The sequence below is a fragment of the Aulonocara stuartgranti genome, assembly GCF_965226115.1.
Source record: "Aulonocara stuartgranti genome assembly, chromosome: 2".
Lineage (NCBI taxonomy): Eukaryota > Metazoa > Chordata > Actinopteri > Cichliformes > Cichlidae > Aulonocara > Aulonocara stuartgranti.
In genome coordinates this window covers 34,182,325-34,197,636 of record NC_138940.1, presented here as the reverse complement: position 1 = coordinate 34,197,636, position 15,312 = coordinate 34,182,325, and the positions used below count along the sequence as shown (strand labels likewise).

At 40.3% G+C, this 15,312-nt stretch overlaps 2 protein-coding genes across 5 annotated transcripts in view; one reads left to right on the top strand and one right to left on the bottom strand.

Annotated features, from left to right (window-relative positions):
• The window catches only part of LOC309720062 (high-affinity choline transporter 1-like), a 25,467-nt gene extending 19,254 nt beyond the window's left edge, over positions 1-6,213 (bottom strand). For 2 of the 4 annotated variants that reach the window (XM_082556620.1, XM_082556623.1), the window contains exon 1: positions 6,104-6,206. The gene's annotated coding sequence lies outside the window, so the exon portion shown is untranslated. Of the gene's footprint in view, positions 1-6,103 lie in introns of all 4 variants that reach the window. The other 2 variants (XM_082556622.1, XM_082556621.1) reach the window with 2 other exon arrangements.
• Positions 6,179-15,312, top strand: LOC309720081 (zinc finger protein ubi-d4-like). The gene is given in 12 exon segments (XM_082556660.1): positions 6,179-6,282; positions 7,862-8,022; positions 8,333-8,440; positions 8,588-8,781; positions 8,892-8,984; positions 9,800-9,884; positions 10,376-10,510; positions 11,147-11,278; positions 11,507-11,619; positions 14,331-14,412; positions 14,586-14,644; positions 14,646-15,312. Coding segments are annotated over 12 exon segments (1,275 nt in total). The 5' UTR covers positions 6,179-6,250; the 3' UTR covers positions 14,727-15,312.

Genomic DNA, 15,312 nt, shown 5'->3' with positions numbered 1-15,312 from the left:
GTTAGAGGCTGATACTGGTTAATTGATCACAAAAAAGTTGGACTTTCTTCGGTTGGACCCGTTAACTTAAATTTGTCAACAACTAAAACTATAACTGAAACTAAGGATTTTCAGAAAATAAAAACTAGACTAAACTAGCAAACAATTGGTAAAAACTAATTACAACTGATATAAAATTGAAAATCTGAAGTCGAAGCTGAATAAAAATACAAACTAATGAAAATTGCAAAACTATTAAAACCCTGGTGCAGAGATTGTCAAATCTGACCAGGAAATGTTATAAAATGGATTGTCGGAACAGTCAGCGTTAAAGTCACCTTTGATAGTCCAGACTAAGATGTCCGACGCCATGTTGGACATCTTCAGGGCGGAAAAGGGTTGGTGTGACCAACGTGTGGTTTGGCTTGTTGTATGTATATTTCGAGATGATATGGCTCTGGATGGACCAGTTACCAGGACATGGAAGGAGGACAGACTCATTAAATGAGGAGAAGGAATTTTCTGGGATTGGAGATCCTCTGGGTGAGTGGTTGACTAAAAGCATGCATAAAATAAAAGCTATTTTTTGTTATTGATTGGTAATAGATTGATAATTGGCCACATTTACAGCTGTATTGACTTGTTGTGGATGTAGTCTACTTCATGTTTAAGCACTCTAATTAACAGATTGAAAATAGTGACATTAAAGGAAGAATATGCAGCGCCACCCTGTCAGACGCCAGTGACGGTGGGGCTCAGTGATGAATCAGGTGAGCTGCATTCATGGCTGAATCAAAACATAGATTCCCCTGCTATGGTCAGTGAGGGGAAAACAGGGGGAAATAAAAGTAAAAGAGGCATGGATAAACGTTTATGTGTCAAGTTTATAAACGGGATAAAAAGGGGGTGTTTTACTGTTATTTTAGCATCAGCATTATTGTTACATCAGAATCATATAACAAGCATTGCATTGATCATTTATTGAAGCTTTTGACATTACATTAACATTTGTATTACGGTGATTGTTATAACCTCAGGTTAATCTTCTATTTACAGGTGTCTGGATAATCATATGATCTTTCATTGCAGGTGTAACCATGATCATTTTTATACATATTTCAGTTTGTTGCTCATTATAGAGTTGTGCTCAAGTTAATAAGGGTTAAAGGCTACGGTCAACGCGATGTTTGGCTGATCTATGTACTGGAGTGACTTTGGGCATGGAAGGCCGCACGCGCTTACATAACACTGATATCATGCTATTCTTTGTGATCTTTTATTCAGTTATGTCTTTTGCTAACTTTTAAGTAGTGGCAGTTGATTAAACAACATTCATTTAATATTTCATACTTGATTCAGAGCATTACACACAGATCAACTTAACAATCTGCAAAACCTTGTAGCTGCAATGTTGTGTCTCCATAAGGGACAGTTGGCTCCAGGAGATAAGTGGGAGTCAGTGCCTGTCCTCGAGAAGGAGAGCATGTTCCTTTGCTGTGTCAACAAGTTCATATTCAAGTTCATATTAATACAGGTTTTGTTTCTTGGCAATTCTGCGGACGCAGGCTCTGGGCGGAGCCAGGAGTTGAACAGATCTAACATGACAATTAAATTGATTTCATTCCCTGGCACAGGATGACAGGACTGGAGCAATGACACTGGATAGGAGAAGGTCTCATACTTTCTAAGATATGAGGTCACTAACCTTTTCTTTTAATTTTCTAGCTCCGTTGATTTGACACATGGGAATGTGTCAAAAAAAGGGGGGGGGAAGTTGAGTTTTAACATCAAACAAGGATTATATGAACATTTTTATGACTTCATTTGTGTTTTTAATAACTTAGGTATGGTAAAACATAGGCTAGTAATGTCCCAAAAGGTTTCCGGACTTTTTTAGAGAATCAGTGAGAAGCATAAATCATTATTTCCATGTTTAAGCATTAATTATTGAAATGAACTGAATAGCGTTTAGAAGATAAAATGCCTGTGTTCATGAGAAGCTGAGTACCACACTGGAGAGGAAACTGTGGGACAGTAGGCGGAAGCAAACATGATTTTTGGGGGGCAAATGTTAGGATTAAAAATGGCTAATTTGTTTTTGATGTCTTTTGTTAAAATTAGTGGTTTTAATAATTTTCAGACACACCTTGCAAATGTGCTTATAATGAGTTGGCACTTGGTCATTTGAAGGTCATAAGCTTCGTTCGGCGTGATGGTCCGGACTGATAAAGTGTAGGAAATGCCTTGAGTGCAGAGGGCTAAATGCAAACACGCTTACACACACATAGGATATGATTAGAATAAGTCCCTGGGACATTCTGAATATTTTAAACCAATTCTGAATCACCAGAAGATCAGTAGATAACAACATTAGATTATTAGAGCTAGGAAGAGAGGTGTTTTGGTTTTCTGTCTCTTACAGAGAAAGGAACAGACACCAGACGAGGTCACAGATATACGGGGATCCTTCGCAGCAGAGACAGACACGGTGACTGCCGAGACACCAACTGGGTCCAAGTGTCATGGCGTTTGGGCTCCGATTAGTCACCTCAAAAGGATGGATCCCATAAACACAGCAATAACCATGAAGGGGTTGGCGGAAATCCAGGAACACCAGACCAACGAGGTTCGAGAGGCTCTTGGGCAAAGGGGGACACGTTCCTGTTCCTTTTTCTGGGGGATACACAGGACACACAGGACCCGAGGACACACAGATTGTTGTTTGAAATCGGGGCAGAATAACCCCCTGATCTGTGCAACGACTGAAGGGTTGTCTAACCCCTGAGGTTGAAGAAAGAAGAGCAGAGGATCACCCAACTGGAAGGCACTGGTAGCTGCAGCAATAAAATAAAGGCTAAAAGCTCCTTGGACAGAGGTTCTAGTCTGAGTACGTCTGAAGGGTATAAGGTAGCACCAAAATAATACTGTGGGAGGACTGGGGAGTGTCATCTGTACCTGCTATTGTTGTAATAATAGTTTTTCCTTTCATCTGAACTGCGCAAACACAGAGGTCATCTCAAATATGATTCGCCCAACAGGGGGACAAAGGGCCTCAGGAGTGAGAAGAAATGAACCCGGCCACACTGGATTACAGGGTGTAGGTGAGCTCTTTATTCTAAAGAGCTCATCAGGGGGAGTGTGGGATTATAATATTATTTTATGCCATGTTAGACCCCTAATTAAAGTTTGTGAATTATTATGTAGTTTTAGTTTGCATTATTCTCCTGAATTAGAAGAAGGTGGTAACTATTGCATTTGTTAAACTGATTTGCATTACATTAGACTGCTGATTTATTGTGAATGAATGATATTGTTTTATGATGCATTATACTGCTGAGTTATAAGAAATACTGTTCGCAGAAAGTCATCGCCTTATTTGTCTGATTAGAAGAGAATAGAACATACTGGAGTTTTCTGCCCCATCTCAGCAGGAGCAGATAAACAGGGAGCCAAGGTTGTAGCTTAGGCGCTGTGTGAGAGAAAGCATGTGAATGTTTAGGCTTTTATGATAAGGTGGGGGCCACTAGAGGCTATAAGAGTTTGATCAATGCTCCACCATTTTGAGATCTGATGCTGTCTGGGTACGGTGTCCATCTCCCACGCGTGTGATCATTAAAATCATTTGACTCAACCCAGCCGGACCAGTGTTGTTATTGTGGTTTTTCCTCTTGTATCCATCCCCAATATTTGAATCCGTAACAGTTAACACAGTGAGGCCATTGTAATGGGAGACGTTAAACAGATAGTGGGATTCCTTCTGCTTATCAACGTGTAAGAGTTTGTGGAATGTTCTTTGTCTGTGTCCCTGTATATAAGATGTAAGGGCGGTGGCCACAATTCAGAGATGGTCCTAGTGTTTCACTGGGGTGCTCTCTACACATTGCGATGTGTTTATTAAACCCACTTCAAATCAAGCTCGCTGGATGTGTTGCAGGTTATTGTTAAATTTTCCACAACCGTTTGTTGCAACAAACGGTCTAGGGCCTTATCAAACAGTCCATGGACTCTCTTAGAAAAAGAAAAAAATATAGGGGGGCAGGGGGCGGGCTATAATCAGATGCTACAAATGTCGAAAAATGCCATTAAAATGACCAGTGATTTTATGATGCAAGAGTTATTTTGAGCACACATTAACTCAGGTGTGCATTGTTATGTTGGCTTGCCCTTTGGCATAGAAGCTTTTGAAAATAAATGATGTAGACAACCCTGTCTCACAGTAAATATAAATGCTTGTTCTGTTGACAAATTTGAACTTTGGTTGTAGTAAAAAAAGAAAAAAACAAAACTAAAACCAAACCCCCCCCAAACCAAACAAACGTCGAGAGACACACATAGGGTTGCCAACCGTCCCTTAAAATACGGAATCGTCCCGTATTTAGAAACAAAAGTACACGTCCCGTATTGAGCTAATAAGGGACGCACTTTGTCCCGTAATACAGTGAGAATCAAAAGTAGTCTATAACTTTTAATGGAATTAACGGTTTGTTTGAAAACATAATTCCCAGCCCCGCTCCTGCTTTGTGACCAATGAGCTGACAGCACACTTACGAGTATGACAATTCAGATTACCGCTCATCTCATTGGTCAAGGAAAGGTCGCTTACGGAGAAAATACCGGAAGACAACAGATGACCACAACAAGAAGCATGGCCAACAGGGAAACAAACGCCGACACTGCGGTGCAAGTCTCGGACGACAGTACACCTAAAGCTGGGCAAACACTGTGCGATTTTTTCAGTCACGTTATTCAGCTCCTGCTCAAACTGCACGATTGACTCGCAGGGGTTAGAAGTTGGTAGGTCACGATGCAGGGTCTCACACTATACGGCCCGATGCTCTGATGCGACCTGAGTGCTCACACTGTGCCTCCATAAAATGAAGGTTATAACAGACAATCTGTCGCGCTCTCTCTCTCCGTCTTTCACTCACACAGACACACCACCACCATCAACTTTGCTAAATTGCTAATGAAAAACATTGATCGGGCAGCTGTGATTGAGCAGCAATGTAAATCCAACTATTTTCACGGTTGTGTGCCTCCATTGCTTGTGTCCAGATCACACGCTGCACAGCCGTGCTGCTCCGTCTTTTACACCAACGTTTACGTGTTTGCGCGCGAGCAGTGTGAGCGCCTGTGGTGACACCTTCACGAGCGATTGATGATCGGGAGCTGGTCGTGAGGTGTTAATCACTTCTCGTTACCCCACGTATACTACACGACGCACGATGAAGGCCAAAATCGGTCCGATCACTCAAAAATCGGCTCAAAATGGGCCTAAAACCGCACAGTGTAAGCCCAGCGTTAGAGCAGCAATGTTTGTTCAGAGAAAGGGAAAAATGGGAAAAGGAAAACACCTGGCTGGAAAAAGTTAATATGGGCATGTGCAGTGAATATCAGCGCTATGTGGCCAGAAGTGTGATAATATAACTTATTTTGTGTAATAAACAACTGCAAGGATAGATGATTACAACAAATTGATGACTAATACATAAAAGTAATACATAGATGAATAATGATGATGAGTTAAGATGCGTAATCATGGGAACAAGCGGGTTTACAAACAGGAGCAGCTGATTAGCATTAAGCCAATTGTACTAAATGCACTAAATGTGCACTGTTACAAGAATGTTTTTCTTTCTATTGTTTTCTATTATTTTAAGTTAAGCAGGACAGAGTTCTTTTAAAGAAAGATTTACTTATATTCTCAAAAGTTAAGCATGACAGGCTTCTGTTTAAGAAGGAGACCTGTTTTATTGTGTTAATGTTGTCATTTTGAGCTAAAAAATAAATGGCTAAATGATCATTTGTTTCACATGTGTTCATATCACAAAGAATACACATCTACTTAAATCAAATTCAAGTCAAATGGTTAAAAAAATAATTTCACACACAAAAAAAGAGCTAGAAAATTCACCACACTGGGAAGGGTGAAGACAACTGGGCCGCCCGGCCCTGGCCACGAGGTGTCCCTTATTTATTTTTCAGGGAGTTGGCAACCCTAGACACACAATTTCAACACATGGCACATTTTCTAAACTTATTAGTATTTTATGCATCAGATTTTTGCTCAGGTTTCATATTCTTTCGTCTATAAGTCACCTTAAGTACAAATGACTCCTCTTACCCGAATATGGTTGTGTAGCGGAACCGAAGTGCGGAGAAGTTTGTTGTAAAATGCGCATTTCGTGTTTTTCACCAGGTGGAGGCAATAACGGTTTCCAGAATCTGTGCGCAGGCGCAGTGGCACATCACACAACCGCAATAAGCAAATATGGCGGCGGCCGTCGACAGTGTTGTTAAAGTGTAAGTTTACCTTTATTTATTGTGAGAGTTAAACTAGCAGCCGCAAAGAGGCGCTTTTTTAGTTAATTATTCATCGTTTCAAAGGCAGGGCGCAGAAAAACTGCACATCGCATCTTCAGTATTGAATACGATAATTGTCCCAAGAGGATAACGTTATCCTCCGTGCTACTGTTAGCTTGTTAGCTTTGGGGAAACATAAGGGAATCAACCCTGCTATGGAGCTGCATTTCAGCCTCAGTTTAAGCCTAATTCAGCAAGTCTTAATTGTACTTAAAGTGGTTTTACGTGTAAAAGCTTTAAACTGTTTGTAGCCAGTCGCACGCAGATGAAAGAGGGTTAATTTTCCTTTAACCTGTCAGGTTGGCGGGCGCTTTGTTGTGACGAGAGTCGCTAACAATCAACCTTTTGTTCTGACACCCTCCACCGTTACTGATAATGCTGAGTGCTCAAATGAAACTAGGCTTGGTTTGGTGTCGCCCGTAAGTAAATAATTAAATACATTGACCCCAGACAGAAAATATCATCGTTTTACTGTTGTGATTCAACATAATTAATAGTGGATTTATGAGGAGAGCAGTAACCCTTAATTATTCATTTTAGATACATCGACATTGACTACTGTTAAAATAGTTAAATTGTGATGTAATTGCAAAGCAGTAGAAGAGACGTTTGTGGTGAAATATGCGAGCAAAGTCGCAGTAGGTTGTTCGGTAGTGCCGTTTGCAGTAATTTCACAGCTCCTTTGTTGTGCAGCTCAAGCAAGGCCGGTTTGTGTGATAGCACAGTCATGTATCAGCTGCATGTCATTCAAAAAAGACTGTTTTAAAGTGAAAATAAGCTTTTATGTGTCTTAATTCACTTTATCTCGACTCTTTACAGAGCATAGTCATGCTGTTAAACCCAGCTAAAATTTGCTTGGCAGATAAGTAACAAAAATAGCAGCTGAAAAAAAGGTTTAGTACTAGAGAAGCACTGATTGCAATTTTCTTGGCTGATTTTTCCCTTAACTGCGACCTGCCAATACCATTTCCTTTTTTTTCTAAGAACTATAACTCAGGATATATTAATCAAACTGAACCTTTTTTTCAATGCAAATTATTTTCATAATAAAGAGATGATTAAACTTGAAAATGTCCCCCAGGTTGAAGTTAATTAGAGGATTTTCTCTCACTTAAATTACTGAAAATAAAATGCTCTGCTGTGTGTTGTTTGCAGTATGTTAATAACGTAACCAGATAACTCTTATATCTTTTTCACTTGCTTGCATAATTTTTCACATAACTGCATTGATCTTTTGCTCATACTGAGGCTGCTAGCTTGTGCCTGGCTCTGAGCTCTGGATAGTTTTAGCTAGAGATACACCCATTGACTGTGCAGGGATATCTGAGCTAAAGCAAGCCAAGGAGGGAAACCACGAAAGCATTTGTGACAACAAATGTAATGAGACAGTTAAACATAGACATTTTAAGGACTGCTGGTGCTGCTGATACATTTTTACTTATCTCTTCAGTGTTGATTATTAATAGTCTGTTCTGATTTGTGTTATTTGACCTGTTAGTGTCCAACTTCCACTTTTCAGGCTTGGAGAGCAGTATTACAGAGATGCCATGGAGCAGTGTCATAATTATAATGCTCGTCTGTGTGCCGAGCGCAGCATCCTTATGCCTTTCCTGGACTCTCAGACTGGTGTAGCCCAGTCAAACTGTTACATCTGGATGGAGAAGAGACACCGAAGTGCAGGTATCGAAGTAGTGTTGGATGATTTCTTTAAGTATTTGTAGGTTCTCAGTCATCTAGGTCATAGTAATCCAAGGAGCTTGGAAAGCAAAGCGACTGGACGACCTTACGTTTCTTGAAGACATTTCACCTCTTATCCGAGAAGCTTCTGAAGAACCAAAGAACTGAAGAAGCTTCTTGGATTAGAGGTTGATGAAGTCCAGTCACTTTTCTTTCCAAGCTCCTTAGATGATCTCTGTAACTGATATACAGGGTGTAGCATGTCATCTCACTAAAATATACTTCAGCTTTTGGTGTTTCTCTGTCACATCAGGCGTAGCTCCAGGGCAGCTCTACACCTACCCAGCCCGTCGCTGGAGAAAGAAACGGCGTTCTCATCCCCCTGAGGATCCCCGTCTGGCCTTTCCCCCAATCAAACCAGGTACCACCTCTGATTAAACAACTTTTCCATTTAAATAAACATTCCATAAGTTTAATTATTTTCTTTTTTTTTCTTTCTTCTATACACTGGTTTATCTGTTACACTTGTAGTGGTTGTATGCATTTTTGTTCTGCTTTGTTTGTGTAGCAGACTTGGAGCTGGGTCTGAAGCGCGATGCCTTGGGAGCAGTGGATGGCAGCAGTTTGGAGGCCCTGCTGAAAGGAGAGCCCCTTGACAGGAGGAGCGGTGTGGCAGATGTTCGAGGCCCTGAGGATGATCCGGCTACCGTGGAGCCTCCTGTGACATCAACGACCACCACATCCTCTGGGCGCATCCGTAAGGTCAGACCCAAAGCTGACTCGATGCTGATGCTTTTTGTCAAAAATGGCACAAATGATTTTTTTTTTTTTTTTAACAAGCAGAAGCAATTAGACTGTTATTTTTATGGTAGAGAGTGCTGGACCATGATGACTACCTGGATGATCTGGATGACGAAGACTTTGAGGATGAGACCCCCAAGAGGCGAGGGAAGAGCAAGTCCAAGGTTAGTGTTCTGCTTCTTCACTGATGGACTGCCAACTGTGAGTCTAAACTGATATGTTTAAAATATTAACTTGGCCGACATTTGATGTTACATCTTTCTGACAGGAAATAAAGAAATCTTTACAATAACAAAAAGAAAAACGTGACCAGATGAGCTGCTGATAATTCAAGTCATCCTTTGTCTTATTTGCAGTCAGCGTAATGTGTTTTCAATGTTGTCATTTTTAATAATACAGTTAATTTGATTAATCAGCTCATCATTTGTCTTACATAATTAAAACAGTGATAGTTGATAGATAACTGAATTAAAACAACTTACAACAACAGTGCTTACAGTTACTACTTAAGTTGCAATGCTTATAGTTCTCAATCTAACGTTTTTCTTAAACGCACTTCTTTTCCATGGATATTGTTTGATCTCTTCAGAGATACAATATGAAACATCACTGGCTTCTTTAGTCTGATTGACTGACACTGTTCTGTCATTCAGACACAGATACGGTTGGCCATTGTGCTTTTGATACATGAAGCTGACACTCTTATCGAAAGGCATATTTATCTGAAAGGGGCTTTTCTTGTTCAGCTGGTTCTCCTGTGTCAGAGTTTATTTTTGTAATTTTGATTTCTCCAGTGAACCAATTTCACAAAATGTTCAATTCATTTTCATTTCCCAAAACATTTTGATCTGTACCAATTGTCAGAAATGCACTTACTTCTCATTGTTTTTCAAAACCGTTAAAGGTGATGTATGCAAAGTAAGTTGTGTTGTTTAAGTTGGTCTGTTTGTTGGTCTCAACTGTGCAATTTGTTGTTCAGGGCCGCAGTGACAAGAATGGCAAGAAGAAAACGGAGGCCGCAGCTGCAGCGCTGGAGGAAAGGGATAAACCTTACGCCTGCGACAGTGAGTATTAGCTTTCTGTGTAACGTGTTTGTGTGCGTCATGCATGTCAGCAAGAGAGGCTTTTGCTTTTCCCCTCTTAAAAGACAAAGATGAGCCTTGTGCCATGCATGGAGTCATCTGAAAGATCCCACCTGGAACTAAAGTTTGACGACGCAGAAGTTGAAAAAGTTGCTCGCCTGGATGCGTTGTCTTTTTTTCTTTTCTCTCTCTTATCCCTGAGATGCTGCTTCGTGTGCTCTGTAACTTCCTGTTGGCCCCAGCTCACTGTGCAAATGCTCTCCTTCGCTGTATGAGTCTGCTACTAGCGTGTCCGTCAACAATTAATCATATGAAATGAAGTTAGTTTTTTTTAATGTTTTTTCTTTTACTTGGTTTTGAGGTGGTGAAAGGTGCACGCCCACCTTGTTTCCAACTTGGGCCTTTTTGGACGGTAGTTAAAATTCGCTGCCACAACTATAACACTTTTGTATGAACGTGTGTGTGTGTGTCAGTTTGTGGGAAGCGCTACAAGAACCGTCCTGGCCTGAGCTACCACTATACACACTCTCACCTGGCAGAGGAGGAGGGCGAGGACCGCGAGGAGATCGAGGCACCACCCACTCCTCGCCAGCCTGAGGAGCAGAAGAGTGAGTCACTCTCTAGTGCTGAGAGAGAGAGAGATGGAGAGAAAGAGGGGAGGGAGGTTTGGTTGCATGCTGTGTAGCATGTGTGTGTTTGTTCAAGGGAAGTCTCTCTCTCATTCTTTTTTTTTTTAATTTTTCTTGCTCTTTTCATTTTTTTGATTTTCATTATTTCAGATCCCAAATTTGGAGGCATTCCTGATTGAAACATGCTTGCACAGTTGGGACTTTTGGCTCCCCCCCCCCCCCCCCCCTTTTTTTTTTTTTTTTTAAAAGCATATCATCCATATTTATTTTTTCCTTTGTCTGCTGTTTTTAAACCCCCAAACATATCCATGGTCTTGCTTTTAAAAAAAAAAAAAAAAATTCCTTTGTGCACGCGAAATCGTGTTATCATATACATAAAAAGAAGTGCGTTTTGTGAGTTGTCACTCATACTTAAGTTTCAATCATAATTCAATGCATCATAATTATGAATGTTATTTTTGGAAGGCCTGCTACAAACAGGTTTGTACTTGGAAAATGTGGAACTTTCATTTTTAAGCTGTATATGCTGATCTGCTTACCTGGGAGAAGAGCGCAGTGTTCTCTTTCCTTCATACGTTCAGATTCTTATAGTTTCTTCACTTATTTCCTGCACAGCTACTAAGAAGGGTCCCAATGGGCTGGCACTGCCCAACGATTACTGTGACTTCTGTCTGGGAGATTCCACCCTAAACCAGAAGACCGGCCAATCAGAAGAGTTGGTATCCTGTTCAGACTGCGGTCGCTCAGGTATGAACGCATTGTGTCCCTTTAGGCTTGGTTATCACACATATAGTTAAAAGCAGATATTTATCTGCTGTTTGGTGTAATTGGTCTTTCTTGAAACAACCATTTAAACCTTAAAATGTTCTGTATCATGATGCCTGCAGGTCTTTCCACACTACTTCCTCACAGTTTTCATTGTTGTTCACCTGTTTTGTGTGTGTGTTTTTGGGGTTTTTTGTCTCCTTTGCGTAGGCCACCCAACGTGCCTGCAGTTCACACCAGTGATGATGGCTGCGGTGAAGACCTATCGCTGGCAGTGCATCGAGTGCAAATGCTGCAATGTTTGTGGCACCTCCGAGAATGATGTGAGCTTTTTAAAAAAAAATTATTTATTTATTTTATTTTATTTATTTTTTTATTTTTTTATTTTTTTAATGTTCCCCAAAACCTTAATCTGTAGTGGTTACAAGTTTAAAAAAACTGCCTGTGACCCCTTTCTTCTCTTTTTGACCATATCCACATAAGACTGTCTATTTTTTTTGAAATTCTTTATTTTCAAGAAGTGGAGTACAACATAGTGTGTCAATAACAGGATGTCCAAATATAAACCACTTTTATCTTTTTACGTTTTGAGAACAAAGAACAAGTGGGGAGCAAAGGAAAAACATCCGTCACAGGGTTTAAAGGGGGATAAGGCACTCACAGGCACTCTAAGTTTCTAAACAGGAGAAATTTCAACAAAGTCTGGGTGCAGAGGCTTAATAAAACTGACCCACTTGCTCCATAATTTGACAAAAATGCTCTTTTTTTTTTTCTTTTTTTTTTTTTAAGACTTATTGAAAACATAATAGCTTCCATTACATAAATCTCATTCACAATGTCTTTCTACTCTGATATAGTGGGAGGCACGGGAAGGAGCCAGCATCTCTTGACTGCCTTTTTGGCTGCTTTTACCAGAATTGTAAAAAGATATTTATTTACTATGCACTGCAAGATTTACTAAGAATATGGTAGAAAATTGTAAAGGTATATTATTTGACTTAAACTTTCTATTTTTAAAAATCGTTTTGTTTTAATGAGCAAACATCCACTCTGTGCGTCACAGCTGTGGGACAGACACAGTGCAACATCACTTCTCAGTTTCAGCTTGTTGACTTGCAGTCCCCCCGACTCTGTTTTTAGTGTGTTTAATGAGTTTGAGAGGGACAACAAAGGCATATTAGTTGTTATAGTGGCTCATGTAGGTGTGATTAACTTTATTTTCTTTATTGATGAACTGCTGTCTTGACACCAGCATAACATACTGGGCCAAATAAACAGTATCTTTGGATATCAGATTTTAAAAAATTGGATAAGATAAGATACCTTTATTAGTCCTACGAGTGGGGAATTTCATAGTTCAATTAAAGAGAAAATCATATAAAAATGATATCGGATATTCTTCTTGTGAATGCGATAACTCAACAAGGTGATGTACGAGCTTCGAACTGATACCTTAGGGCTGGCTATTAAAAATCTCGGATCAGTTGAAATCCTGGTGAGGTCAAGTTTCCTGAAAATCTTGTTAATGTGAAAGCAAGAACAATGTAATGCAGGATTTTAAAATTGATACCATAGGTTTATCTACTAGGAAGGGGTACCCTAACCCTCTGAGTGGTAGCACTGGTGGTCACCAGTATTTTTTAAGTCTGTTAATTAATTAATTAATTAATTAATTAATTAATTAATTAATTAATTTTTAGCTTATTTTGACAAACAGAAATTGAGACTGTTTCTGAGAGTAACTGTCCTTTTGCTCCTCCTTACTTCAATTCAGTTTTCATACAGTGTCTCTTCCTTACAATGTAAGGTAAAGACCATCAGTACTATAGGAAATACCCCAACAATCAGACAGCCCCCTATGAGCAAGCACTTTGGTGATAGTAGGTAGGAGAAACTTCCTTTTAACCCTTTAAGACCTACCATAGAACCAAGTTCGCCAGAGCTTATATTATATTTTTACATGCTGTGGAGCCATTTTTGGGAGCATTTCAAGTTGCTATACATCAATACAACCATTATAGCCCAAACTTTAATAATATGTCTGCATTAGGTGCATAGTAATTACATAAATTGCAAAAAAGTGCAATAAACTACAAAAAAATTGAAAATCGTTTTTGTTTTTTTAACATATATTTCTAGTTAGAGAAATTTAAGAGGCTTATCCCTCAAAACTGTAAATACAAAAAAGTTACACAAACTAGTTTCCCACCACAGGAAATTTATTTTGAGTGTCTTCATAGTTTTATTTTTGAAATACACCAATTTTTATATACTGCAGGAAAAACGAAAATAAATATTATAGTGCAAATTTGCAAAATAACAGCATATGCATCAAAATAAACTATTTCCAGCAGTGCAATATGAGTCCTAAGCATCCCAGAAACGACACAGAAAGTCATAAACTCAAACATAACTTTTTAAAACACATAACAAGTAAAACACAAGCTCATAAGGGCCCGATCGTAAAAAAACTACATTTCCGCAAAATGACGTCACTTCCGGTTTCGGGCAGGTCATGCGGTCATGTGATAGTTCGCGCTGATGGACGTAGGAAGTGTTACAAACAGCTGATGGATCGGCGAAGCGTGTTTCTGGAATATCATGTTTTTGTTGCTGCAAGTGATTTTTATGCAGTTTTTGCAAAGCTATATGTGGAAGGAAACTGTGACCTAGGACAAGCTGATGGCATAAGATGTAAGTACAACTCCTCCAGTTTCATATGCAAAAAAAATTATTGTGCTAGCTTAAGTGGTTGCAGAGCTACCGGGATTTAAAAATAGTTACGCAAAACAGAGCGTGCCCGCTCCGATCGGCTGTAAAGGGTTAATAGAAAGAAATCTCCTGCGGAACCAGGCTCAGAAGGGGCAGCCATCGCCTATTTGGGTGTGAGGGGAGGAACATGGGATAAAAGACACACGGTGGAAGAGCCAGAGATGAATAATAATAACTAATTATTAAATGCCGAGGGTTAGGGGAGTGAAAAGCGTGAGCGGTGAGCATTTCATCAGTAAATTGAAATTTTGTGTATTTGTAGGACCAGCTGCTGTTCTGTGATGACTGTGATCGAGGCTACCACATGTACTGTCTAACTCCACCCATGACTGAACCACCAGAGGGTAAGCAGACACTTTACAGCAGAGGGTAGCAAACTCAGAGGAAGTTGTTAGATACAACTGAGAGAGCTGTAAAAATGTGACTAATACAACAGCTAGTGGCCTTCTGGTATCTGCCAAGTTACTCCGAGATTCCATCACTTCGAGCCTTGTCTCACTTTGCTTCTGTTTTCCAGGGAGCTGGAGCTGCCACCTGTGCCTGGCTCTGCTGAAGGACAAAGCCTCCATATACCAGCAAAACCAGAGCTCCGCCCCTGAGTGACAACACAGTGGTGGACTCCACCCCCTTCAGGCACCAGGATCCCACCCCGAATTGAAACGTCAGACCTCCTCTCAGTCCGGAGCTCGAGGCTCGGTCCTGATGTAGCTGAGCCGGATTGCAGATCAGCTTTAGAAGTCTTTCATATCTTCAGCGGCCAAAGGGGGAGGGGGGAACAGAGCCAAAACAGACCTCAGATCAGCAACCACGGGGATCAAACCGTCACTACCAACCTGCCTGCAGAGTCCCCGAGGGCTGCCGTCAAACAGCATGGACACACACTTTCTCCTGGACTGTTACACACCAGATACCAGAGACACAGCGCATACAGTAACCATAGTAGCTGCTGTCTCCATGGGAGCTCCTAGGAGAAAACGGATTAGCACCACAGCTAACAACCTGCACCCCTCACACTCAAAGACACAGTGTGCAGTGTCGACCCACCACAGTTCTTCTTCTGCTGAATGATCTGTTTTTATTCCCCGAAAGGAGCAAAAGGAAAATGTCACAACATACAGTAAACGGTTGAGTATTCTTCTTGTTCTTCTTCTTCTTATTGTTATTATTATCATTATTGTTATTGTTCTGGTTACTAGTTGGCTTTTGTAGTGGCATGTGTGCTTTTGTCTGATCCATCGGAGTAT